Consider the following 26,124-nt stretch of genomic DNA (forward strand, 5'->3'; position numbering starts at 1 on the left):
CTCTCTCTTTCCCTTTTTGTGGGGCCCTTTTCTGTTTCTTGGTTTCTCTCTCTCTATGTGCGTTTCCTCTCTTTCATTGCTTTGTTTTTCTTTATACCTCTTTTCTTTCCTTCTGTGCAACTTTTTACTCTGTCTCTTTCCTCTTTTTTATTCTGTTCAGACTTGTTCGCCTTCCCGCCACCCTTTCTATATTGTACTTAACCAGCTATGCGGTGATCAGCCAGCCTGCCTGCATACAGGACTGGTCAGGGCAATCACCTTCAAATAGTGGGTACGTGGCTTAGAGTCTGCCTGTACAAGAAATTCATTTGTTATGTGGATCTAGTTCATTATTTGCTAAAGTTCGATCTATTTTTCTCCCTCTTTGTGTAGTTTTCTTGTTTGTTCTCGATACAGCATTTTATGGCGAAAACATCAGCGCACAAATTCCAATAGAAAAAAATAAAGGAACTTAACAACGTTACATTTACACTTTTTTTACCTAACTGCGCTAACCACAACGTTTGAACCAGCACTATCTTAGTGATCGAATTTAAAGGGTTTATGGAAGAAAAGTGTTTTTCTCTCTTTTTCTTCCTTTTTATGCAGGCGGTGTAAACTCTGGCGGGCCTTATGGCTCTGGAGCTGCTTCTGCAACAACGTCTGTGTCTGGTGGAGCTGGGAGTAGGTGTTTTTTAGCACTATGCTCAGTTGTTTCATCGCTAATGTCGTGTACACTTTGTCATCACTAAAAAGTAGTACATAGTGATGGCAATTTACTTCATTACATTGATAGTTCATTAAACTGAAATTGGTAGTCATTTGCAGAAAACTATAAGCGCGGAAGACTTGGACGTAAAGGAGAATTGTTTGCTTGATGATGTAGTACAAGTTTGTATGAATAACGCTTCAACTAAAATATTTGATGCCACGCTGATGAAAAATCTTTTCTCCTGTGAGAAAACACGCACGTGTAGTAGAAAAGCACTCAGGCGCAAAACATCGTGTTGTTGTAGGTTAAGGTTTGACAGTAATTACCAGTTACTTAATCAGACGATCACAACGACTGGCTAAATTTTAGATCAGTCACCTCAAGTAGCACTGCAGCTTCATTATTTTAAAACCACATAAACCAATTTCCCTATATCGAGGTTCAAGATACGTGGTCTTCAACAACCACGACTTTGTCAAAAGTGAAATACTTTGTCAAATCAAGATTTGTGCGCAAAATAATGCAGCTGTGCTTGTGTAGACGTCAGCGGTGGTCTCCATTGTAGCGTAATTAAAGTTCATCAACAAGTAGAACATATGGCTGGAAGTGATTTTCATCACAAGCGCACATAATCTCAACTTCACTTTAACAACACATTGTACGTTTCGACGCTTTCATACTCAATGTCGTAGCTCGTGCTTGCCTAGATTATGTCTTCTCAAATTTTGTGGAACAGATTACTTTTTACGTCTGATTTTTTCTGTATAGAAATCACTGAAGGGGGACAGACTGTCATATTTTCTGGTAGTTTCGTGCAGCTTGCAGTAAAGCTGACGAAAACACATGTAGCACAGCTCTCTGTAACACACATAGCCCAAGCTCACCTCAAGCAGAAGTATACTTGTTCTTGTTCTTCGATCGCGTAAATGACATCGAGTGTGGAGGAGCCCGGGCTCTCGTGTGTTCTCGTATGCTGATATCGCTCGGCAAAACTGCATGTAAATAGAGAAAAGAAGGAAGCCAGTGATAAATGTAAAGGGCGAGTAGAAAAGAGATAAAAATAGGTTGACACATTAATAAACATCAATAAAAAGAAGACTAAACATAGAAAATTGAAAAGACATTCAAAAGCAGGGGAGCAGAAAGGAAGATCAAATAAAAAAGAAACAAAGGAGGCTGCACAGCTCAGCCCTTCATTCCGGCTTTGCACCTTTAGCGTGAAGCTCCCTTAATTTTTAAGTAGAACACTATCAAAAAATAATTTCTAGTAATGCAATAAATTGGGAGCTCAAACACACTAATTAAGTTCAGCTGTTGGGTTTATCTGTACGGTAACACAGTCCACGGTATTTGGCACATATCTGCTTCCAGAGCGATTCAAATATCTTATCCGCAGTTATAGCAGTGTTTAAAGGGACAGGTAGCAGGTGAGAACATGAAATAAGATTATCTCACAAATGGAAAGAAGACGTGTTGCATTGGCTAAAACCAAACGAGGTTTTTGCACGAAATGAAGTTTTGTATCTTTATTTCTTTACAAAACTCGCGAAATAGCTATTGGTGTAAGGCCTGGTAAAAATAAATAGGATGCTCATGATTTTGATCACGTGATTTTTATTAGTGTTCACGATTGATGGCTTGTCTATTAGTCTGCGAATTCACAACAAGTCGATACATACAATGTTTACCAGCTTTCAATCTGTAAATACGCCGTCGTTTTTAGTGAACAGAACATGGCGCACCTTCGATTAGCGTGGGAAACAATAGCCCTAAGTGGCATCCTTAACGTTACTAGCTGAGAGATTAGCAACACCTGCCAACGAAACGCAGGAGTGCCACAAGGGCCTGCTTCACAATGTGGTAAAAGAACTTCATGTGACGACGAGCATTTGAGACACTCAGTTTACCTGCTTTTCCAATTCAACGAAAATGCTGAAAACGTCTGTGTGAAGGTGGGAATTTACAGTTTTGCTCAGTCAAGTGAAAGCAGAACATCAAGCCTAATGAAGAACTTGCGAGAAGAGCTATCGGTATCGATATCACTTTTTAGCTATGCTGCTAAAAGGTTTAACTCTTTTAGTAATGCCTCAGATCAAGCAACTCTACTTGCAAGTTATCAAAATTATTTTACATCCATTGGTGTAGCTTTATCTACTACTGAGTGCGATCGTTTATTGTAGCAAAACAACAGGCTTGTGAAGATTCGGTTGTCAGCTCTTATGAATATTGAAAAGAGCATTCTTAGTTTTTTTCCTTTCTTTTTTTTTGGCGTTTAGGTGCATTGGGAACCGGTGCTTCAACCTCTTCAACTTCTAAAGCAAGTACAGGTTTGCTTTCAGGCACAGTAATTGTAGGTAAGTTGATTACGAGATGCTATTATCATATAAGCACGAGTATCATGCAGCCATTAAAATCAATTCATATTTACTCATAAATCAAATTATATTATATCAATTCAGGCGGAACATCTGGTACGCCTGACAGCGTGGTCATTCAGGCGCTGCCCTCAGGTTCAGGAGGTAAGCACTTATGACTTCCATGGCTGGTATCTTTGGTGCCGACACAACCGTGTTCATTGATCTGTCTGGAAAAAAAGGTTACAGTGTTTGTTATATGCGTGCATTAAATGCTGTGGCAAGAAACATGGCCAAATATACATTTTTTTTGCCTACTGTATGGATATGTTTGTATCAACCAATGAGTACAGAAAGAAACTGGCTAACTTTTTGACATGAGGACACATTTGGTAGTCTTTTGGGGTGTACACTTTTGGGTGATCTCGAACTCGGACGATTTTTTGTTTCGGTTTAATCAAAAATATGCCGTATACTTGCACTTCGTAGTATGGGTCCGAACCTGTGACCTTCGAATAACGCAAGCGATGCGCATTTAAACGTGGAGGTGTCAATCAGCACCATGAGTAGACATTATGGCTGGTGTTGAACACAATTTTTTTTTCATTTTCGCATCGCGTAAGCACGTGGTCTTAATACAAGTTGTTAGCCGACCCTTGTTTTTTGTATACTCAATTGAATTTGTCGCAAATAAGCACAAAATAACCTGCTTAACTCAACAAAATTTCAATCTCTGTATAGGCGAGTCAAGGAATTATTGATTTGTGAGGTTAACGTCCCGAAACCACGATATGATTTTGAGAGACGCTGTAGTGGAGGGCTCCGGGAATTTCGACCACCTGGGTTTCTGTAACGTGCACCTAAATCGGAGCACACGGACCTACAACATTTCCGCCTCCATCGGAAATGCAGCAGCCGCAGCCTGGATTCAATCCCATGACCTGTATCAGGACTTTTAATATTGCAGGCCGCCGGTTTGGCCAAATGTAAAAAAAAAACTATTAGGGCTTTTGCAATGAACCCATAGTTCTTTTGAGAGTGCCAGTACGTGATCACTCGCAATTTTTTACTGGGCGATAAAAGCTGACCAGTTTTGTAAGCGTTATAGATTCTTATATATATTTTTTCTAGTATGTTGTAATCTTCAAAATAAAATTATTTTGCCGATCGGTTACCATGATAACATATGACGTGTATGACGTTTTTAACTTACTTTAAAAACCGTTTCATAAAAAGTTGGCTAGTCCAAACACAAGATTTTATATAATCACCTTTTTCTATCGTAAAAAGTGTTTTATAGGCAAGCAAGGTTTTGAGTGTGCAATTTATTTTCTTGTGTACACTTTCGGCCGCACGAAATGCGCTAGGCAAAAACGTATCTATATCACCAATGTGTAACTTACTGTACGTCGACAATACATTAGCTCCAGCGTTAAACGTTCTCTATACTGCAAGAAACATTCATCTGTTTAATACGCATTGATTTATAGTTTTCTTGAAACATTGACAATACATAATTTTTTGTTATGAGTCATTGTATTTCTGAGACATTTGAAATTAGTCGTAGAAATACTGATAAGTATGCTATTATAAATACTCAATATTCACCATCTACGTTTCTTTTCCTAGCTTAAAATAAATCAATAAAAATTAATAAAACGAGAAAGCACGAGTCATTTTTGTAATTTTACTATCCTATTTCACTGAATTATTTACTCTCTAGATCTCTGAAACACGAAAATAATTTCTATTCTTTACGGATTGTCGTCAAAAAATATTTGAATATTTTCATTCTACGAATTTTTCAATGCTGGTGGGTTTTTCGACGTATTACTTAAATCCCTGTGTTGCCACGAAGGTGCCATAATGTTTTGCTGTTTGCCTTTGAGAAAAAAAGACTGAACAGCGAAATAAATGCCACAATCTTCCAAACTTTGATTATAATGTAACGTTAGTTTTCACACTCAGAACCAAGTTTGAAAGTTTCTGTTTTTACTTTCCCGTGGTTTTGTCGCAACTCATCCAGCTCTGCCCGCACATGCAGGTGCGGCAGCGGGAGGTGGTTTGTTGACGGGAGCGCATGTTGGTAGGTGGTTTTTCTCGTTGCTTCGGCAAACCTTATATCTATATTGCATTAGTCGGTGAAAGAACATACTTGCACTGAACCTATTACGCGTGCAGTCTACACACAGTATGAACAATACATGCTGATGATTGTACGTATCACCATAAATTTATATGGGATAAATGTGCATATTTATTACACTAATAACAATTTTGTTGATTGGATTACTTTTTCCTTTCCTCGTGTCAGACATTTTGGTCAGCTTAAAAGAGTTACCATGCATACAAAAAGGAATTACACGTAACTGTGCCTTTTATTTGTCATTCAATGTTTCGTGATGTGTAGAACTAAAATAAGAAACTTGCTTGCGCAAATAAAGTTTAACCTTAGACATATACCATACATTTAGTGTTTATTACTATTAGTTTGAGTGAATTTCTGAAGGAAATATTTTCACGGAACGCATTTAGATCGTTTACACAATGTTTCAAGAAGAGTGTCCAAAGTCTTGAACAAATGAGGCAAATGTGAAATCTGCTTGCTGTTTCTACAAGTACTTTTTCTTGAGTGGCTGGCATCTTGATATGGCTGAACACATTATGTGAAAAAATAAGGAAGAAAGTTATATTATTCAAATTACTGCACCTATGAGGTTTTGTCAAACGAAACAATAAAAAAAATTGCGAAAAACCCATAAAGCTTGGAATTCAGAAAAGGCGGCCTATAATGATTATTTTTGCGTAACGAAATTCAAATGATTTCATTGAGCATACAGCTACCGAAGCACTGATGAGCGCAACCTGTAAAGAACATGTTGCCGCTTACACCAAAATTGCGTCATGCAGGAACATAGCAGTGATTGAACAGTGTCCAAGAGCACCATTGCTTCATGTAACAAAATGACTTCAAACTACGTAGGCTCCAGGTGGCTTACTATCGTGCCCAAGAGTAAATTTACAACCTTGCAATTGTTACGAAAATGATGCGCTCCAAGGTATACAAAAACGAGAGATGACACAGAGTAATGCGAAAACAAACAACTATTATATTTGGATCGTAGGCATCTATATTGGCTGTACATGAAGGCATGACGATCATTGGTTGTCCATGCTCAAAATGAAGTGGTTGTTACCTTGCGCTTCCCTCTGTGTTGTCTATGTTTTTCTTCTTTCCCTGCAACGTATCAACTAGCCACCTTGCAACCTTATTAGCGCTTTCAGTAGCTGTTAACCATGAACACAGCAGCAAAGTGGCGCCGTGCACCACTTAAGGTGGGTTGATGCTTTTCATCACGCTTTTACTTTGTCTCTTCCCCACCCCCCTTACTTTCTCTCATGCTAATAATAAATTACCGTTCGCACATACTTGCTATATCATACTTTACAAGCTATGCTATCCTCCGCTAGCTTGCCTAGGTAGCTGACCGGTCAACACATATAGTAGGTAGGGGAGCAAGTATCCCCACACTAGATTCTTCTGCTTGCCACTCACTTCAATGTGTTTTCTATCGTCTCAATTTCACTAACTTTATTTTCTGTTTCTATATATATTTATTTCTTTCATTCTGTTCTTTGCCTCTCATGCCAAAAAGATGAGTCCACGTGTTCTGGGAGTGATGAAAGGGAAGAAGATCAGAAGGATAGAAAGAACTAAACCTTGTTGTACCTTTAAATTTTTTTACTTAACTACGACAGAGCAATGATTGAATCAGAAATATTTTGGTGGTGAAATTTAGACTGCTCATTTATGAAAATTGCCTTTTCGCTCAGGCATTCTTTCTATACAGCTGGATTTTTTAATCATGCTTTTAAATGGAGAAAATGGGAGAAGGTGATTGTACACCTCCACACGAACCTTCCATCACTGCTGTTGTATGCTCTTTGCCTTGAATTTTAAAAACGTGTGTAGTGGTGGCAATTTACCAAGGTATACCGACACATCGTTAAAATGAAATTCATAGACTTTACAGCAAACTATAGTCGGTGAAGAAATTCGCACGCAAAGTACAGAAGCCTTGTTTGCTCGATGATACAGTACAAAAGTTAGTTTGAATGACACGTTTAGATTATTTCATTCTGCGTTGGCCGGACATCTTCTGCGAAGCGGTAACATACGCATGTAGCGGAAAGGAGTTCACGCACAACACACTGTATTATTTATTTATGAGCAAAAATATTTATGAGCAAATCAATCACACAACCACTGCCACGGGCGGAAGTTTTGTTGGTCAGCTCGGGGAGCCCTGAAGCTTCATTATATTGAAATGTCTTGTAACAAACTTAATTAGTTTTGGCTGTAAATACAAGGTGCTCTACAACCACGATGTTGGTAAAAATCAAATACTCTGTCAAATCAAGGCTTCCACGTGAATATATTGCAGCTCTGCTTTTGACGAGGTCATTTAAAGTCATTGTTTGAGCTTAACAATGCTCACTATTAGGTAGAACTTCCTACTGTAAATGATGTTATTTATCGGCTCACACCCTAATTGTGCGTTGTACGTATAATGCATACTCCATGCAGTATACAATGCACCTGCATGCTCGATGTCGTTGCTTGAGCTCGCCTATATTATACTTTGACTGATAGCCTTAAAATGAATTTTTTTTTGTTTCATACTTTTTTGAGTGTAGATAACAAAAGCGGCACGGACTTACGACTGCATTCGTCGTTTCAGGTAGCTTGGCGTAAGACCGACGATAGCACGTGTGGCATGCATGGCCATCAATAGCACATTGAGCGCGAGATCACCCAAAGCAGAAGTCTTCTTGCTTTGTTGTTTGACCACGTTTGTGAAATGGATTGTGGAGCACTCTACAGGCCTACGCTCTCGTGTAATGTCGTATGCGGTCGTCACGTGTCATAACGCACCCCAAACCTCGTATGAGTTCAGAAAAAAAGAGGAAGCAAGTGAGAATTGTGAAGAGGTAGTAAAAAGGAAAAAAATAGGAAGAAAGTATAAATAAACAAGAATAAAAAGTGAAAGAACAAAGACAAAAAAGGAAGAGACATTTAAGAAAAGTAAAGAGAGCAGGAAGAAGGAGAAAACAGGGGAGGCCGCACAGCTCAGCACTTCCATTATGCTGGCACCGCTAGTGCAAATCTGCCTTGATTCTTTTAACTTGCGCACCATAAATAATTTTCTAGCAGTGCAATAAACGAAAGCCCTGAATACTCTTAAGAAGTTTTGCTGTATTGTTCACCTTCTCGGCTAACTTAGTTCGCGATAATAGCAACATATCTACTTGCCGAACGATTTACATGTCTGTTGTTCCAGTAGTGTTAAGTGGGACAGGTAAAGGCTGAGAACATGAGTTAAGGCAATCGCACAAACAAAATGCGGAGATATTACATTGACCGAAACCAAAAGTGTTTTTTGCATGAAAGGAGTATATGTTATATTTGTTAAGTAAACTGGTGCATAATGGCTATTGGCACCGCTCCTGGCAAAATAAATACGATTACATAATTTTTATGGGGGTTCCTGGTTGGTGGTTTGTGTGACACTCACTACACCATACAATATATATTTGAAACTTGAAATGTGGAGATACACCTTCATTTCTTGAACTGAACATGGCGCAACAATAGATTGCTGTATGAACGGAACGGATGGCCATAAACGGTAGCCTTAACGTTGCCAGCTGAGGCCATCCAATTGCAGGAGTGACACAAGCATATGCCTCGCGAGGCGGCACAAGGCCCTCATGTGACGACGACCATTTCAGACGCCTATTCTACCCGCCTTTTCTATTTCACAAAACAGTTAAAAATTTCTGTACGAAGGTGGTTAGCCACAGTTCTACTCAGTCCAGTAAAAGCAGGAAATTGAGCGTAAAGAAGAGTGTGTGGTGAGAGCTACATGTAGTTATATCGCTTATTAGCGATGCGGCTACAGGAACTAGTGCCTTTATTAGTTTCACCGATCGATAAACTCTACTTGCTAAATATTTATTATCTTTCACATCAAACGCTGTAGCTTTCACTACTGCTGAGTGGAAGCTTTTTTTTTTAATTACAAAAACCGGTTTGAGAAGGATTGGTTGTCGGCCCTTTGAACAATAAAAAAACGTTTTTACGTTTTTTTTTTTTCTCGTTTTGGCGTATATGAGGAGTGGGAACCGGAGGTTCAACTTCGACAACTTCCGGTGCGACTACAGATACTACGTCAGGAAAAATATATGGAGGTAAGTTGATTACAAGGTACCATTATCATGTAAGCACGAGTAGAATGCTGCCCTTGGAATGAATATATTCGCTCATAACCTCAATTATACCAATGCAGGCGGAATATTCACTGCTCCGGGTGGCGTGGTCATACAATTATTGCCCCAGGGTTCAGGAGGTGAACAGTAATAACTTCCATTGCACGTCCAAAGATGATAATAATGATACCCGTGTCATGTAAAAGTTGACTAGATGCTACGCTCATAGCGTGCTCACGGCCGTTTCGCTAGCTCCACGCATACCAAGTTTAGTATGACGTGACGTGAATAGATAAATAAGGTAAATGACACGTCCAAACATGATAATCATGACATCGAAGTCATGTACAGTATAATTTACGTCCACTTTGTAAAGTTGTGCTGATCTTAAATTGACAAATCAACCTTCCTCATTTGTGGTTCGCAAATCATCCATTCCCACTGTACGTGCACGATGAGGTCTGCCAATTTTTTCATACCATACAATAAGCGTGTTCATTGATATGTTCTGAAAGAAAGCTACTGTCCTACTTATGTCTTTTCATTGAATGTTGTGGCAAGCAAGAAAGCCAAATACCCGATTTGTTCTGGTTACTATGCGGATGTGTTTACACAAATGAAAGTATAGAAAAAGAAACTGAGAACTTTAGGGCAATGACACTTTTGGGCGACCTTTTGGTGTGCATTTTTTGTTTTGGCGGTTTCTGACTTGGACCATATTTTGTTCCAGCTTACTCGGAAGTACTTAGTAGACTTTCACTTAGTATCCTAGGTGCGAACCTGTGACCTTCGAATAACGCGTGCGATGCTTTATCAACTGAACTATGGCGGGAGTCATTCCTTCATCCACTTTATAGGTTAAATATATCCATTTAGGATGACTGCCAGTTGGGCGTGTTAGTAAAGGTTCATGATGAAACAAGCACAGAAATACACACACTCAGAGAGGACACAGACAAACGCTTACCAACACGTGTGGAAAGGAGACTAATTTTTAGGTCCAGAAGCTGAATGCGTGGTTTCTTTGGCACCTCAAAGGTAAACTGTAAGCTACACCCGTTTTTCTTAAAAAGCTTTTAAAACAATAACTAACGTGCTCATACTCAGATCGTTTTTTATCAAAACAAGGTAGTAATCTACAAATCTGAACAACTTCAGATTCATACCGTCTTGCTCCATACCTACTGCTGTGTCAAGTTTGCTCACTATAATAATTGAAATATGAGAGTGTCATTCACAGCCGTCAGTAGTCATTAAGGCAAATATTGGACACTATTTTTTGCCTGTTGATGCCATGACGCACAGGATCTTATTATGAGTTGGTAGTTGACGCATATTACCTCGTATACTACACTGAAATCTATAAAAGCACGCACGAAAACGACTTGCTGAACTCGGCCAATTTTCGGCCCTTTAAGCGAGCCAATCATTTGCTGCTAATGGCTGCAAACGTAACAAAACATTTTCACCGCAGGTGCGGTAGTAGGCGGTGGTGCAGAAGGAGGTGCGGCACTAGCAGGTGGAGCAGGAGGAAGCGGCATATCAGGTGCCACTGGCGCACTCGGTGGCGTGGGGGGAGCAACCGGCAGTAGTGCGTGATTCTGACTATTTTTACGTTGTAAACATGTACATAAGCTGGCCCACAAATATTTAAAGCGCATTTCGGTTTTAGCATAAATAATTTCCTCTTCATTTGTGGTAACAAATTAGAGGAAATAGCTTTTGTATGCTAGAATGTGTACGCGTTCAAATAAGTTGCAAAAAAGCGCTTCAAAAGAGCGTTTTTATGGGTATACGAATGGATGCAGGTCAAGCATTATGTTGTATTCTCTGTAAAAAACCATTTCAAGCCGCGTGTATATAAAAAGCGTGAACGTAATATATTCGCCACCACTATCCGTGGTGACTGTATTTCTATAAGATGGTGTTTTTTGTTATGTTAATGACTTAGCACAACTCTTGCGCTCATTTCTTTCGGTGAGACAACCTCGCCCCTAAAGTTGAGCATCAAAGATTATAAAGTATTACCATTGTAGTTCTCGCTCTATGGTAATGCAGTAGGTCTAATTGGACAATTTTTTAAACGCCTATATAACTCTGGTTTTACCATAAATACAGGGTCTTTGAAGAGGCGCGTCGGATAATCGTAAGAGCATTCGGAAAAGAAAATACTTTCCCTTCAATCATAGTTATTTGTTGTAGCTACATCCTGCTAATTGAACCTTTAATGGTTGCAGACAACCAGTTCAGCCACCTGGGATAACTATTGGGTACCTTTTTGAATTGAGCCCACAGTTCTTTTCCGATTTTCCGTGTCGGGCCACTCGTGATATTAGCAGCATAATAAAAGCTGACCATTTTTACAAGCGTTATAGCTTCTCAGCATTGCCAGCCTAATTACTTGTAACCAATAAGATAAAATTATTACACAGATTGCTTGGCGTCATAACGTATGACGTGTGTAATGTTTTCAACTTATGATAAAAACGGCTTCATAAAAAGCTGGCTAGTTTTGAAATCAATTCTAATCAAATCACTTTTGAACTATTATAAAAAAAACAGTTTCACAAAGAAGACAGGGTAGTGCGCATGCAATTTATCTTCTCGTGTATGCATTAGGCTGCGAGGAATGTGATAAATAAGTAATACATCACTAATGTGAAATTTTGTAAGTCGACAAGATATTAGCATGCAACACTACTAGACTTTTTCACTACTGCAAAAATGCTTTTTAGTTCTCTTCTTTACCTCAACACACCCATAATTTAGATTTCTTTAAAATCCAGAAAATAAATATTTTGTCACTTTGAGGAATGGTATTTCTAAGATCTTGAAAGTTTTCTCGTAAAGAGTCTGGCAGGTATGCTAACAAAAGTTTTTTTTATATTCACCATCTACATCTTTTACTTTTTTAACTTGCAAGAAGTATTCAGTTGCAAAAAAAGGCGAATGCTGTTTGTAGAATTTTACTTTTTTAACTTGCAAGAAGTATTCAGTTGCAAAAAAAAGGCGAATGCTGTTTGTAGAATTTCAGAATCTTCCATGAAAGGATCGTTTACTCTCCCCTTCTCTGTTGCACGAAAATGATTTTTTGTTTTTTACGAGCTGTCTTTGGAGAATATCAGAATACTGTATTTCTACCAAATGTTTAATGAGCATGGACTTTCTGACGTATTACCTGAAAGGGCCGCGTGCAATCAGGCACAATATTTTTTCGTTGTTTGTCTCCAGAAAATAACGTAGAGGAGTGAAAGTAATGCTAGAACAAGAAGGAAAGATTTATTACATTTTTAGCGATTCTTTTGAAACTAAGCACCAATTTTTAAAGTGTCTGTTTTTGAATTTCTATGAATTTTAGTGCCAACTCAACCAGCTCTGACTACGCATGTAGGTGGGGCAGCGGGAGGTGGTTTGATGCCAGGAGCACATGTCAGTAAGTTTGCTTTTTTTTTTTCGTAGCTTCACCACCTCATGGCAATGATAGAGGTGCCAACCGAGAATTCTTTGCATAAAACCTATTATGCCTGCCACATATTTGTCGTATGAACACCTATGTATACTGGTGGTTGCATGTATCATGATAAAGTTAGGTCGTAATAGTAAATATTTAAAACATCATTAACAAGTTAGTCGCACGGAGTACTTCTTCTGTATTCTAGTGAGGCACTAAGACAGAATCAAAAGACGTGTTATACATAAAAAAAGCTGACCTTCTATATCACCCCTGTCATCTCACAGTGCTCTTTGTAACGGAAGAAATGCATCATGACCATTGAATACGTGATTAGGCCCTCAAACGCGGTGTTTTTACATGTCCATCATATTCGGTGCGTTTCAAGTAAGAAAGTTTAAGTTTTTTCAAGAGTCAACACACCGCCAGGCGGTCACTTCAGACCAAGCATAGTATTCGCAAATGGCATCAATCTAAACAGAAAATAGCTCTGTGACGTGCACTCCGCGCTATTCACTTGTGCTCGTCCCGCCAAATATTGTGTCCAGCCAGCAGAGAAAACGCGATGCGCGCCGCGTTTTTCTCTAAACGAGGCAGTGGCATTTAGTAATTCTAGCATGCTGCGAATAAGCGACATTAGTTCAAAATCGGCATACAGTAAATCACGCTCTTCTGGCTGGCACGCCACTTTCTTTGGTTCCTGTCTCACCGTTAAGTACTGCAGCTATCACAGGCATCCAGGACCAGAAGGACACATTCAATCATTAATAAATATTATTCATAAAGGTTAATGCCAAGAATAGAAATGTATGACTGAGCGTCACTGTTAAACGTTGCATATACGAGAAATGGTGCTTTGGCTGTCGAACACAAACATACATTTTGTAAGCTCTTTTATATAATGCACAGTAAGATTTAAACTACTTCTCTAAAAAGGCGTTTTACTTTCGTGTTATACCGATTCCGGTGACCGAGGGATCAACTCCGTTTTTAATATGCCACTGCGGCAGTCTCGGACATGATGAGGAGGGAATGAAAATGGCAATGTCGTCGCGGCACGCTTAGTGCGCACCGTCATGCACATGACGTTCACGTCAAAGAAATCTGCACAGCCGTACTGCAATTACGTAAATAACTACGCGGCGTTATTGTGACTCGCTTCGACAGCATGGACTGTCCTACCCATGACCATGCTTTAGATGGATGATTGGAAGATGTGAGTGAAAAATTATATAAACAGCTTTGAGACTAATTTAAGGTGCGTCCTCTCGAAACTTTTCAAGAATTTCGGCCACGCGAATGATGAGACTCTCTAACACATTTGAGAAAAATGGCGGTGGGTTAATGTGGTGTCTTCGCGAACTGAATCAATTTGACAGCACCAGTCACAGCCAAATGAGCTTTATCACGTATGTACACCAAAACGTCACTGATGCGCGTACATATGCAAGACAAATACGAGCAATTACATTATCACCACACTTGTGTGAAAGTGGAGTGCAAGTGATGTGCGCTGCACTGCACAGTTTAAAAATGACAAAAAAGGCTGATAAAAGAGCTCATTTTTTTTAACAGAACATTATTTTGACAAACAGACAAAAAACCAACGGAAGTAAAAGGGATGCCATTGGTAGTAATTATGACTTCAATGTGAAGAAATTACAGCGTGGAAAACGGTAGGTTGCCTCTTCTAGGGACTGAACATGTGACAATCGAATAACGCGTTTTTGTTCTACTAACCGAGCTACAGCATGGTCCTCCCTCCATCCACATAGGAGGGACGACCATGCATTTCCCCCAACGCCGCTTGCATTTGTAGTTTGTCGTTAGTATCCCTGAGAAAGATTGGCGCATGTCGTATTTGTATAAAGCAGGGCGCTAGGAGCGAGAGATGGAAGGTTTGTGTGAGGGATAGCAGGTCATGGGCTTGGACATATTTTCCTTCAGAACTAATTATAGTTGTGGCTCCATGCATACATACATGCATATAAATTGGAGTAAAAGGGAGCTGAGATAGTTGGTTTGATTGATTGATATGTGGGGTTTAACGTCCCGAAACCACCATATGATTATGAGAGACGCCGTAGTGGAGGGCTCCGGAAATTTCGACCACCTGGGGTTCTTTAACGTGCGCCCAAATCTGAGCACACGGGCCTACAACATTTCCGCCTCCATCGGAAATGCAGCCGCCGCAGCCGGGATACGAACCCCTGAGATAGTTGGTAACTACTTATTTAAAAAAAAACAGGACATACAAACACTGACACAATATTGAATTTAGGAAGCCACTAACGTTGACAATGAGTGGATGAGGAACACAATGGCGCAAAAAAAGAACGCATTAAACCTTATTTGCGCATACACATTCTTGCGTCCGTGTTTTCATCCCTGTGTTTAGATGAATACATATATTGTATGCATTTACCGTGATGCCGAAGGCCATGCTACGTTAAACTCGTAAAAACCACCCGGTTTGAAAAAGGCGGTCCTTTCTTAGTTCGCTACCTCCATCGTCATTACTCAATATATGAACTGGAGGTCCAAGGTGGAGAAATATTGCGCGCATTGCAACAAGTCAAGTGCATCATTTGTACGGGACAACGTATATAAAACCCTTCAGGTGATCTTGTTGAGCGCGCAGTAGTCAACACTAAATCGCACCGATCCATCCTTTTTTTTTGCACCAAAGCGCGCAATGACCAAAAATTGGCAGGGTGTCGTATGATGTTTCTTTTTAGCACGTATAGTGTTGTGTTCCCCGTAATAATTTTGCGTTCGGCCAAAGAAAATTGGTAGGGACAATGGCGTACATCAGTCTAACCATTAGTGTCGATACGATGAGGTGAAACTGTGGTCTGTCTGAGTGTAGAAGTACTGGCGTCGAATGACGCCTGGTGTTTCGTGAGCAGTGCGAACAACGCCTCACGCTGAGGAGCAAGAAGGTCAGAATTTACCCCGACAGCAAAGGTAGAGGAAGTAATAGGCTTGCCCTGTTGTAGTTGAGCTGGCAAGGCGTCTAGGGGGACCAAAGTTACCCACATAACACAGCAACACAGAACCTTGTAGTAGTAAAATAGTCTCAATAGTGATGTTTAGACGGATGATTGCCGCCGCGCCACCTTTGACCTGCACCAGGCTGGAGGAGATTACAATGCTATGATCTAGTCAGTGGCCGTAAGCAGTGATGAACGCATCACCATTATATATCTACGGAACATGACGACGACGGTGATTAGAAAAACCCGCCCAAAGTCGCTATATAAAAAAAGAGAAGCCACATGTGTTCGCCACGGTGTGTTGTGATTTTATCTATGAGGTGCACCTAAAGCTTCACTGTTTACTCAAATTCACGGGCGTGGAAATGGCTTTAATTTTTCGCAGCGGAGTGGTTGAAGCCTGGCGTTACGTGGCTGTTGTGCCGAAAAACTATCACCATCATGAACTGACATGCGCGTTCTGCGTCCTCTTCTTCAATTTCTGCTTCACTTCGGGAGTACGCGTGCAAGTTGGCGCAGCGGTAAATGATAAAAAGAAACAGTACATGGACAGAAAGTAAATATAAGAAGAACTAGAAACAGTCACATATAAAGAAAGAAACAGATATAGAAAGAAAAAGAAAAAAAAGAAAGGTTGAAAGAAAGACTAAAAACAACACTAAGGCGAGAGAATGAATGCAGAGAAAAACACAAAGGGAATATTAGAAAGAAAAGAAAAGACAGCGAAATGTAGAACTACACAGAAAGAAATGGAATGGCAGAGAAAGAGATACAAATCACGATGCAAAAAAGTATATAAAAAGCGGCTGCAAGACTGGCCATGTATAGTATTGTATGGCAATTTTAAGGAGAAGAAATAGGTATTTGATTTCATGAGGTGGAAGAGGGCTTATCACAGATTATCACAAGCGCCCTGCGTGTGAACGAGGTAGGTCGGAGCGTTCGATCTCTATATATAACATGATGGCAATGGCGCTGGCAACGCTTACCACAAGAACACTTGAATAGTGTCCATTATCCGCTATCACACTCGAAATTCCATGAGAGTTTCGCATGTTGATTGAAAATTACAAACACATTTTTGAATTTTTTTGTTCTTTTGTAAAAAATTGCAGTATTTTACATGCCTCCTGTAAAACACAGGTGCAGAAAGATTGAAGGTGCTGCTGCTTCTAGCAAATAATGACTAAAAGTATAGCCTTCTTTTCTTTTTTAGGTGTACACACACTCTAGCTAAGCAACATGTGCTTCTCAGTTCTGTCTCTTCTTTTTGTTCTGCCAAAGAAGGGAAGACCGAATCAATAATTTGTGTTGAACTGACCAAAACAATTTTGAAGCTGTCCTTCAGAAGAAGCATGGAAACTATCAAACCGATATGAATATTATCAATTGCAATGTTGTTTTCCCAAGCACAAATAATCAGGAAACAATGAATTATGCTACCTTATCATACATTTTTATGGTATTGCCTGACATCTATTTGTTATGTAACATCCATCATCTCCTCGGTGTTTTCATTCGCAACTCTAATGCGGTCTGTTCTGACCGGTCATGGCAAAATCCGTTCGCCTCGTTAGAGCAGTGGCAAGGGTGCTCGCGGCTCCTGACCAGAAGATCGTGTGTCTGTGGCAGTCGCATTTCAAGGGAAGCGAAACAATAGAGACCCATAAGCTGCAATGTGATTAAACGTTAAAGAACCTCTGATAAAAACATTTTCGGAGCTCTCCACTACGGCATCTCTCAAAGCCATACCATAGCTCTGAGATGTAAAACCACGCATATTATTGTGAAAGAATCCGCTTAATTATTTCTAACGAATCACTGGCTTGATTGTAAGTTACTAAATGCACAATTCGGAGCTTCCTGCAAGAAAAAAATTATTGATATGCTTCTCGAGCAATTGAATTTTGTGTAGGATCACGTTACTCAAAAACTTTCGTTCACTTGATGCCCCGGCGTATTACGGGGAATTCATTAAAACCGTTTTAACTATCTTTATGCTTTTGTGCATAATGCATACAAGCATGAAAGCTTAGATTGGGTGCGTGCATCTCTTTCTGAAGAGTTCGTTATATTTTTTTGTGAATGTTTAAAACAAATATTCACTTATTGGCTATCATTCCATTACTAAATGTCAAAGTGTGAAGCCAACAGACGGCTCTCAGCTCTCTCATAGTAGAGTACCGAGTACTATAAATCATTAAGCATCTTTAAACATACAATAAATACCTCCATTAGGAAAGTACCAATATATAAACTATTTCTATATCTTTGTTCCACAATTATTCGTGGAGTAGGGCAACAATTACCGGCTGGACATGGGCATGGAGGACCGGCAGTGGCACCAGGGGCTGCTCTTGGTATGTGTTTTAATTATTACACGGGCTAACTTTTATCTGTACACTAGAGACGAATTAGCCCCTACCTAAATTGTTCACGTCGACGTTTGAATACTAGACAATCTATGGTGCCCGATGTGTACAGAATGCGTTAACATGCATTTTCGCAAGTACATACGTGTGAACGACAAAAAAATCAGGTTAGGTATATTAGCAAACACTGATGTTTCTTCGTGGAATACAGTCCAGTTGCGTGTTATATAGCTCTGAGGTAAAAGGCGCGAGGATGCTGACGAAGAAGAGACACACACACTGTGCCCTTTACAGCAAGGCTTATTTTGCGAAAAACATGCGCGCAACTCAAGCATACAGAGCTGTGATACAAATTATAACTGCACAGTCGCATACACTAAATATAGCTCTTTCTGCGATAGAGAACACGAGGCCCCACTCGCATAATCACAAAATTCAGAGATTTTTTTGTTTCATCAATCAATATTCTATTTTGGATTCTGGATTCCTGCTATATACAGAGCAGGCGCGACAATGAGGTGAACACTTGTGATCTCAGCCATAGATTTCCGGATAACGCTCTTTGCCATTCGCAACAATATTGTAATGCTGTCTGATTTTGTTCATTAAGCATTGTTTAGTTTGGCACGCGTGATTTTTGCGTCATGATAGGGGAATATCACAGACCTTTTCTACCTGCGCTTCAATATACTTCATTCCGCAGTTAACGGCAAAGTTTAGCGAGCAGATCATCCTCATTGACGAAACAAGCTCTCCACAAGCTGTTTTAGTTTCTGTGGCTGAAGAAATTGAAAAAAAATCTCGAACCTGCCAAACAGGCAAAGACTCACATGACGTAAAAGGGAAGGTAGCTGCGACACTGTAGGTTCATCGCGTATTTTATTACCTGAAAAGTATTGTCGTGCTAGCAATCAGGTGGTCTTGTTGGCGCCTTCAGAACTGTGTATATTTCGCCCATTGTTAAGTCTTGTGGTTTTCAGAAAGCAAAAATCTTCCCCGGTGACTTCTCAAAAAAAAAAAACATACGACATAGAAGGTGGGAGCTGTCGGGTATATACTCCTCACAAGTAGCAATGGGTACGCGGGCCCAATTGAGCAATGCCTAAACATGAGCGCAAACAGCGTTGCAGTATTGTTAGAAATGGCAGAGGAGGTCACCTGGCAATGGATTGCCGAGAGTGCGAGTGTTCATCGGTTTTTCACGCTTCTTCTGTGAGTCGATATTCGTTGAACAGATGAGTGGTTCCGGCGAACAAGAATGTTTATTCAGGTGATCCATGCGTGAGTGTGGCCTCCATTTCTTCATCATAAAAAAGCGGCACCTTGGAGTGGGACTGCGCAGTGATATGGAATGTGACAGTGCAGTTTGTATAATTAGCACATAAGTTTTTTTTTTTACCTGAATAAACTTCGCTGAAAGTAGCAACCTGTGCGTGTGCATTTCCGTCAGGGAGAGGTCAGGAAACTAGGATTACATTGTTTCATTGCACATCGAAGTATACAGTTATTCAAAATAACTCAAGCCAGCTATTAGTGCACTTTTTCGTAAACAGAGAGCGAAAATGAAGGACCCTGCGCTGCACCCACTTTTGACCATCTGTGACTTTCGTATTTTCGTCACATCGAAACGCAACTGCCGTGGTCGGAAATTAGAAGCATGGCATCCTTTTTAGTAACCCAGTACGTTAGCCCGTTAGCCGCTAATTTGCCGACAACCATGCTGTGTGTCATTCGTTGCTTTCAATCTAGAAGCAGATATTCCCTATATATCTCACATATAAAAGATTGACCGAACTTCCATCAGGCTTGCTGAATCGCGTGACCAAGCCAAATGAAAAAAAAAACAGGGTTTAGTGGATAACAAATTGGGTCCCCAAACAGGAAGCCATCCCTTAGGTTCGCTACCAACGCTGGTGCCTTTAGATGAGAATGTTGTTGAAGTGAAAATACTCAGATGCAAGTCAGCGCTCGTTTGTATTTCGTGTGTCTCTGCTGTCTTCGTCTAATTCGTGCTGCATTCGTTTGAGTATTACCCTATAACAAACCACCGTTTAGTCAAGACATTATTAGCAAAGCACAATAACATAGTTTACGAATTGGTTGAGAGCTATATCATAGGTTCTTGTTTTATATACGTCAGATTTGCCTCTCATCAACTTATAATGCTCAAAGTATAATACTCAATCGGTAAACATTCGCGTATTACATTTGTTTGAGTGTCAGTGACTAGACACGCTTTGTCACGATGTTGTGTTATTTTCTGTGTATTCCATGTTATTGATGACCGCCCTATTACTCTTTGAAGTTTGTACCCCCCTTACTCTATGCTCTCATTGAGCTTGTAAGGTATCATAAATAAATAAATAAATAAACAGAAAAATTATGGGCAGCGATCATGTAACAAAATGCAATGCATAGAACGACAGTACGGCCGTTACCTTCAAAAGTTTTTTCACTTCAAAGTGAAAGAGTCTTCAAAAGTTTTTTCACTGTTACATTTAGGGGTGAATTTGGTTACGCCTATAATACCAGTTATCAGCAATTGAACTCCGCTTGCTTGTACTCTCGTAAAGCGAGCCAAGGGTTCACTGCCTGTGGTTCGACAGATAAAGAAACCTTTCATTTCAGGTGTTGGATTAGGTACTATGGCAGGAACAGGTGCGGCCTTTGCGGGTGCACTAGCAGCTGGAATAGGAGGGCATGTCACTCCAGGTGCCGCTGGTGCAGGCGCTGGTGTGGTGGGTCCGGGGGCAATGGGTAATGGTATGCCCTTCTGACTCTACCTATAGGACTGAAACGTGTATTAAGCTTGCGCAGAAATACCTTCGAGATTCTCTTGCTCGTAGCAGAAAAGATGTTCCTTCATGGTAAAAAAATGAGGCTAATTACTTGTGTATGTGAGGCTAATTTACTTGTGTAAATGAGGCTAATTACTTGTGTATACATCCAAACAGCATCCCGAAAAATTCTCCAAGAGAGGGCGTTTATCCCTCAAACAACATTGCTGCAGACAAAACAGCGTGTCGTAGACTTTCAGTGAAAATCGGCGCACGGCGCGTCTAATTGAAAAATGTGATTCTTAACACATTTGGGACCACTGCAAGTGAAAACTCTGTTTCTTCAAAATGGTGCTGCTTTAACGTGCAATTATTATGATGAAACTGCTGGATCATCTAGTCCTGCGTCAGTAATAGTGCCTAACGACTGCGGTGGTTGTTCTTGCCAGCGGGTAGTGTAGTAGCACTACTTGAATGGTCTTCCACGCACGTCAAACGCAAGCCTTAGAAGCGCAGGATTTTTCGGGAAATGCGCTCGACAATCCTAGAAAGAAAAGGGAAGTAGAATATTTTCTTGCTGTATTCATAATTATTTTTCTGCAGCACGAGACATCTTAAGATGACTGCAGATATCGCTATCGTTACGATATCACTATCGCAGATATCGTAACGAAGACTGTTGGTCCTGCCTTGTGGGAGAACTGTGGTCCTTCTAGCTAAGATCCTATTTCTCCTTCGGAACTTTCAAAAAGTTCCACTGGTAATTTCAGCAGGGGGATGAAATCTGAGTAATCTCACCGGCGCTATAGGTTCTCTTTTTTGCCAAACTAATGTGTTATGACCATGAAGAACTAATGTGTTCTGCAGCAAAAAGAGAGTGGTAAAATGTATTGAATAAAATTGGATTGATTGATCGATTGATTCATTGATTGATTGATACATGGGGTTTGACGTTCCAAAACCAACATATGATTATGAGAGGCGCCGTAGTGGAGGGCTCCGGAAATTTCGACCACCTGGGGTTCATTAACGTGCAACCACATCTGAGCACACGGGCCTACATCATTTCCGCCTCCATCGGAAATGCAGCCGTCGCCGCCAATAAAATTGGAGTGATCAGCACCGATTTACGTTCTCATGTACTTAACCAAGCTGCATAAAATGCGATGGATTGGAATAAGTGGCGATATTACAAATCTGTAACGTTTTGTTGTTCGGCTTTACATTATCACCAGTATTCAACTTTGTTTTGAGCTGCGGAAAATACTCGATTTTTTTTCTCGTTTACCCTAATATACCATTGTTCTTAATGTTTTAGAAAACCTCTCGAAAATAAACGTTTCGTTTGCGATACAGGATCCTATTCCTGAAGGATCTAGTGTGCTGCTTGTTAATATTTCGGCATGTATCCATTAGAAATGATATTACGCATCGCTGTTGCTTTGCTTCTTCAGCTTAAAATCAATCAGTTGCATGAAAAAGCGAGTGTTGTTCTCGTAGTTCTTGAATGTTCTTTATTAGGGCAATTTACACTGCACTCTTTAAAGCACAAAAATTGACTCATTTTATTTTTCAGAGCCTCTGTCTTTGGGGAACAGCGAAATAGTCTAATTATGAATTCCAGTAGCGCTGAATGTCGAGACGTTATAAAAGTGTGTAGTGGATTCTAAGCACAATCTTTTTTTCCCGGTTCACCAACAAAAAATGTACGGAAGCGTAATGTGTGCGAAACAATGAAACTTGGTTCTATGTTTACCGCTTCCCTGCATACTCGGAAATAAGCTGCCTCGTTTTTTCTTTCTCAATTTTTTTCTTGCCAGCAGGCTTCCCCGCTACAAATTCGCATTTAGCTGGGACAACACCAACTGGTTCATTGCCAGGATTGCAGGGCGGTGAGTATTTTGTCTAATTACTGCTCTAGCGAACTTCCTAAGGATATGGCAGGTGTCGGCCCAGAAAATACTAGTATATGTACTACGGATGTTATGCCTATAGTGTGCACAGTAAAGATCTATTTACCCAGTTAGTTACATGTATCATTATGAAATTAGGGTAAAAAATAAACAATGACATTTGCGACAACAAGCTTCTGCCACAGAGTACCATTTGTTTATTCGTGTAAGTATTTGGAGTCAATTGAAAACACATATTGTAAGTATAACATCTCATTTATTTGTCTCGTCAAGTTTTCTATCAATACTTTTGAAAGTGTATAGCTAAGTCAAAATATTTGCTTTAATCAACAAGTTTCACCTGGAATATATTACATATTTGGTGTTTATGATGGTTGGATGGTTTACCTATTAGAAATTTATGTGAGCAGATCTGAAAATTGAGTTTTTACGGTGTACACAAAGAACGTCTAAAGACAATGGCTATTTCACACTTGACATATACAAGCTGCTTGAATGAAAATAAACGTCGCGTGTTCTGATGAAACACAACTGTTTCAGGTAAATACCACAAAAACTTTGGCACCAGTAAAAAAATACACCACCTCCCACTCAAAAAAACCATGTGTAGATGTGAAGCAGCGGGCGCTAAAGCTTACACTGACGGCCGCATTGTCGCTGGCACTCATCGCGGCGTTACGAAAGGAGAAAAGGCTGGGGAGGCGCAAAACACGTAGTGATGAACCGGTGTTTCCTGCTGGAGCATGCCAATGACTGCTGATGGGCAGTGAGTGACGAGAGACTCCGATTGGACACAGAGACCCACAGTGTGCTTCTCGTTAACGCACAAGCTGTAAATGTTTTTTTGTTCAACAACGCAGAGGATAAATTTCTTACTGGCATTACCTTGGAGGTCAAGATACAGTGCTTATATTACGGGGTGGCCTGTAATTGGTCGTTCAGTGCGAGCAGTCAATTTCCTAAATCTAGAAACTCGCTAGCAGACGATGCCCGTGTCGGCGTTGGGAGGCAAGAGAGATGGTGAGTGTGGGAGAGGGGAGATGGGAAGTAGACGCTCATAGGCTTTAGATTTGCAAACGAAAAAATAGTGTATTTGTAAGAATGGTCGCGCCGCACACCAGATGGAGCTCAACAATAAGATACTTCGCATCTAATAACCATGCAGATACTCATAACACTACCGCATTAAACTTAGAGGACGCTTGATCTTGTTCCTCCAGAGTAGAACACGACAGCGTAATCGGACCCCGTTCGTACCACCTCCTCGGTTCACTTTCTGGTGGACGCCACAAATAATAATAATAATAATAATAATAATAATAATAATAATAATAATATATTGGGTTCGCCATAGCAAAACTACCATATCACTATGAGGGACGCTATAAAGGAAGGTGTTCTTAAGGTGCATTAGTATCGCACAGTACACAGGCCTCTACACGTTCGATCGCCTTCATAGAAGTGTGACCTCCGCGGTAAGAATTAAACCCGCAAATTTTTGGTCAGCAGCCAACCACCGTAACAGCTACGCCACTGGGGTGGACTGAGACCCAGCCTTGTATGACGTTTTGCAAACTGCACTAATAGGCCTTAGTATACCTTGGGGTCTAAGCTTGTTGGCGTTTCATGTAGTCAGCGTATGCGATGTAGTCATGCTTCATCGTAACCCCCGAGAGAGAGAGAGAGAGAGGCTTTACATTATAGGGAAAAAGAACATTACCCCCGAGGGGACTTGGTGACGTCAATCGAGTTTCGTAGAAAACCCATGCAACGAGGCTTTGCAACGTCCACGTCTCGTGTGGTTATGGTGTGCCATGTAGTCACAATGTGGGATGTGGTCACGCACGGTCCAGCATAAAAAACAAGTGAGATCCACAAATTTTACGTGAAACCCACAATGGTCCATTGGTAGACTAAAATAAAAATGCAACAAAAAGCTGACGAAGTCAGTGTACAACTGAAACGCTCATTGCTACATGGCGTATGAAACTAAAACCGCGTATGTAGAGCAAAAAGAAAAAAACACTGCATCATTCACGCCACCGCAAGCTTTACGTTAGAGGACCTGAAACACACTTTCATACATGCTTCACTTGTACCCAGTTTTAACGCGATAGCGTTAGAGAGCTCGTGTCGCAGAAATTTCGTCATCGGTGTCGGTTCCTTTGGTAGTGAGCGCAAAATTGTCCTTGAGTGAAATTTCGAGAAAGCAGGAAAAAAATAAAGCACCTAATTTTCGGCCCCATTGGAGATTGAACCCGGGCCGTTCTCGGGGCAAGCACGCGTTTTACCACAAAGCCACGATTTTACTTGCAGCTGCTTCGGAAAAAAAAACTACATAAATGCCATGTTGTGGCAGGGATCTCCTAACGCATTTTGTTTAACAGGTGTCACGACGAAAACAAGCCCATTCGGTGATTTGTAGGCGGATGTGGGAGGCCACTAAACTACGTCATAAAAGGCCAGGTTAGTGCAGCCATCGCAGCTAAAAACACACAGGAACTTTGAAACAGCTATAAAAATGGACAACTATGTCCATCTAGCGGAAAGCATATCATGGCTATGGCTTTGCAGAGGCGTTGATCAAGCAAACAGCAAACGCTAGAGAATGTGCTGCCATCTGTGAGGCATTGGAAGACTCTTTATGGCCTTCGAGAGGGTGAGCATGCGGCGTCTATTTTGGAGGCTATGGGACTCTTGCTTCAGATCCATAACTTATATTTACCATTCGCGCACGCGCATATGTGTGTGTGTCTGTGTGCCATCTGTGCGACATTGTGATAAACGTGTCTCGACTACAGCAGAGTGCCCTTAAGGCAGAGGGAAGTGGCCATACTGCACAGTCACTGCATTACTATAGAGACGTCGCGCTAGTGCGCGCGCGTGTTTGTGTGTGTGTGTTTGTGTGTTCGTGTGTGTAACAAAACATAATATAAAGTATTCACTTAGTGGTAGAAGGGTGCACTAGGTGCCGAGATTTCGCTATCACGTTCAAGTCTAAAAGGCTAAGCTGAAGGGTTTCCAAATTTTTTGCTTTTTCTCGGTCTCTCTGTATGCCCGACTTCATGTTCGTAAATCTTTAACAATTTTTCTTTAAAATATATTACCTCGTCGTTCAGAGCTTAATGCCTCCTTCACCCAGAGATAAGCTGATCTTAATCTAGCTGATCAAAATATTTAAAGAAGCTGTTCATTTATTTTGGTATATGTAAAATAATAGTGCTTATTACTTAGTTGGGGTAATTGGGGTAAAAGCAACATTCGTTGCTTTTGGACATGAAAGATAATTTTTGAAAAGGC

At 40.5% G+C, this 26,124-nt stretch overlaps 2 protein-coding genes across 6 annotated transcripts in view; one reads left to right on the forward strand and one right to left on the reverse strand.

The window, feature by feature from the left end:
• LOC119182319 (uncharacterized) overlaps nucleotides 1-26,124 on the reverse strand; it is a 192,874-nt gene that overhangs the window by 119,166 nt on the left and 47,584 nt on the right. For both annotated transcript variants that reach the window (XM_075866983.1, XM_075866982.1), the window contains exon 2: nucleotides 1,576-1,683. In XM_075866983.1, coding sequence (XP_075723098.1) covers nucleotides 1,576-1,683 — 108 coding nt within the window. The remainder of the gene's footprint in view (nucleotides 1-1,575; nucleotides 1,684-26,124) is intronic.
• Nucleotides 1-26,124, forward strand: part of LOC142765644 (uncharacterized) — a 107,457-nt gene that overhangs the window by 66,812 nt on the left and 14,521 nt on the right. For 2 of the 4 annotated variants that reach the window (XM_075866976.1, XM_075866979.1), the window contains exons 11-20: nucleotides 589-663; nucleotides 2,968-3,045; nucleotides 3,151-3,210; nucleotides 5,090-5,131; nucleotides 9,223-9,297; nucleotides 10,790-10,906; nucleotides 12,674-12,748; nucleotides 18,060-18,122; nucleotides 20,763-20,897; nucleotides 22,732-22,803. In XM_075866976.1, the coding sequence (XP_075723091.1) occupies nucleotides 589-663; nucleotides 2,968-3,045; nucleotides 3,151-3,210; nucleotides 5,090-5,131; nucleotides 9,223-9,297; nucleotides 10,790-10,906; nucleotides 12,674-12,748; nucleotides 18,060-18,122; nucleotides 20,763-20,897; nucleotides 22,732-22,803 (792 nt within the window). The remainder of the gene's footprint in view (nucleotides 1-588; nucleotides 664-2,967; nucleotides 3,046-3,150; nucleotides 3,211-5,089; nucleotides 5,132-9,222; nucleotides 9,298-10,789; nucleotides 10,907-12,673; nucleotides 12,749-18,059; nucleotides 18,123-20,762; nucleotides 20,898-22,731; nucleotides 22,804-26,124) is intronic. The other 2 variants (XM_075866978.1, XM_075866980.1) reach the window with 2 other exon arrangements.

The sequence above is a fragment of the Rhipicephalus microplus genome, chromosome 6 (genome assembly GCF_043290135.1).
Source record: "Rhipicephalus microplus isolate Deutch F79 chromosome 6, USDA_Rmic, whole genome shotgun sequence".
Classification (NCBI taxonomy): domain Eukaryota; kingdom Metazoa; phylum Arthropoda; class Arachnida; order Ixodida; family Ixodidae; genus Rhipicephalus; species Rhipicephalus microplus.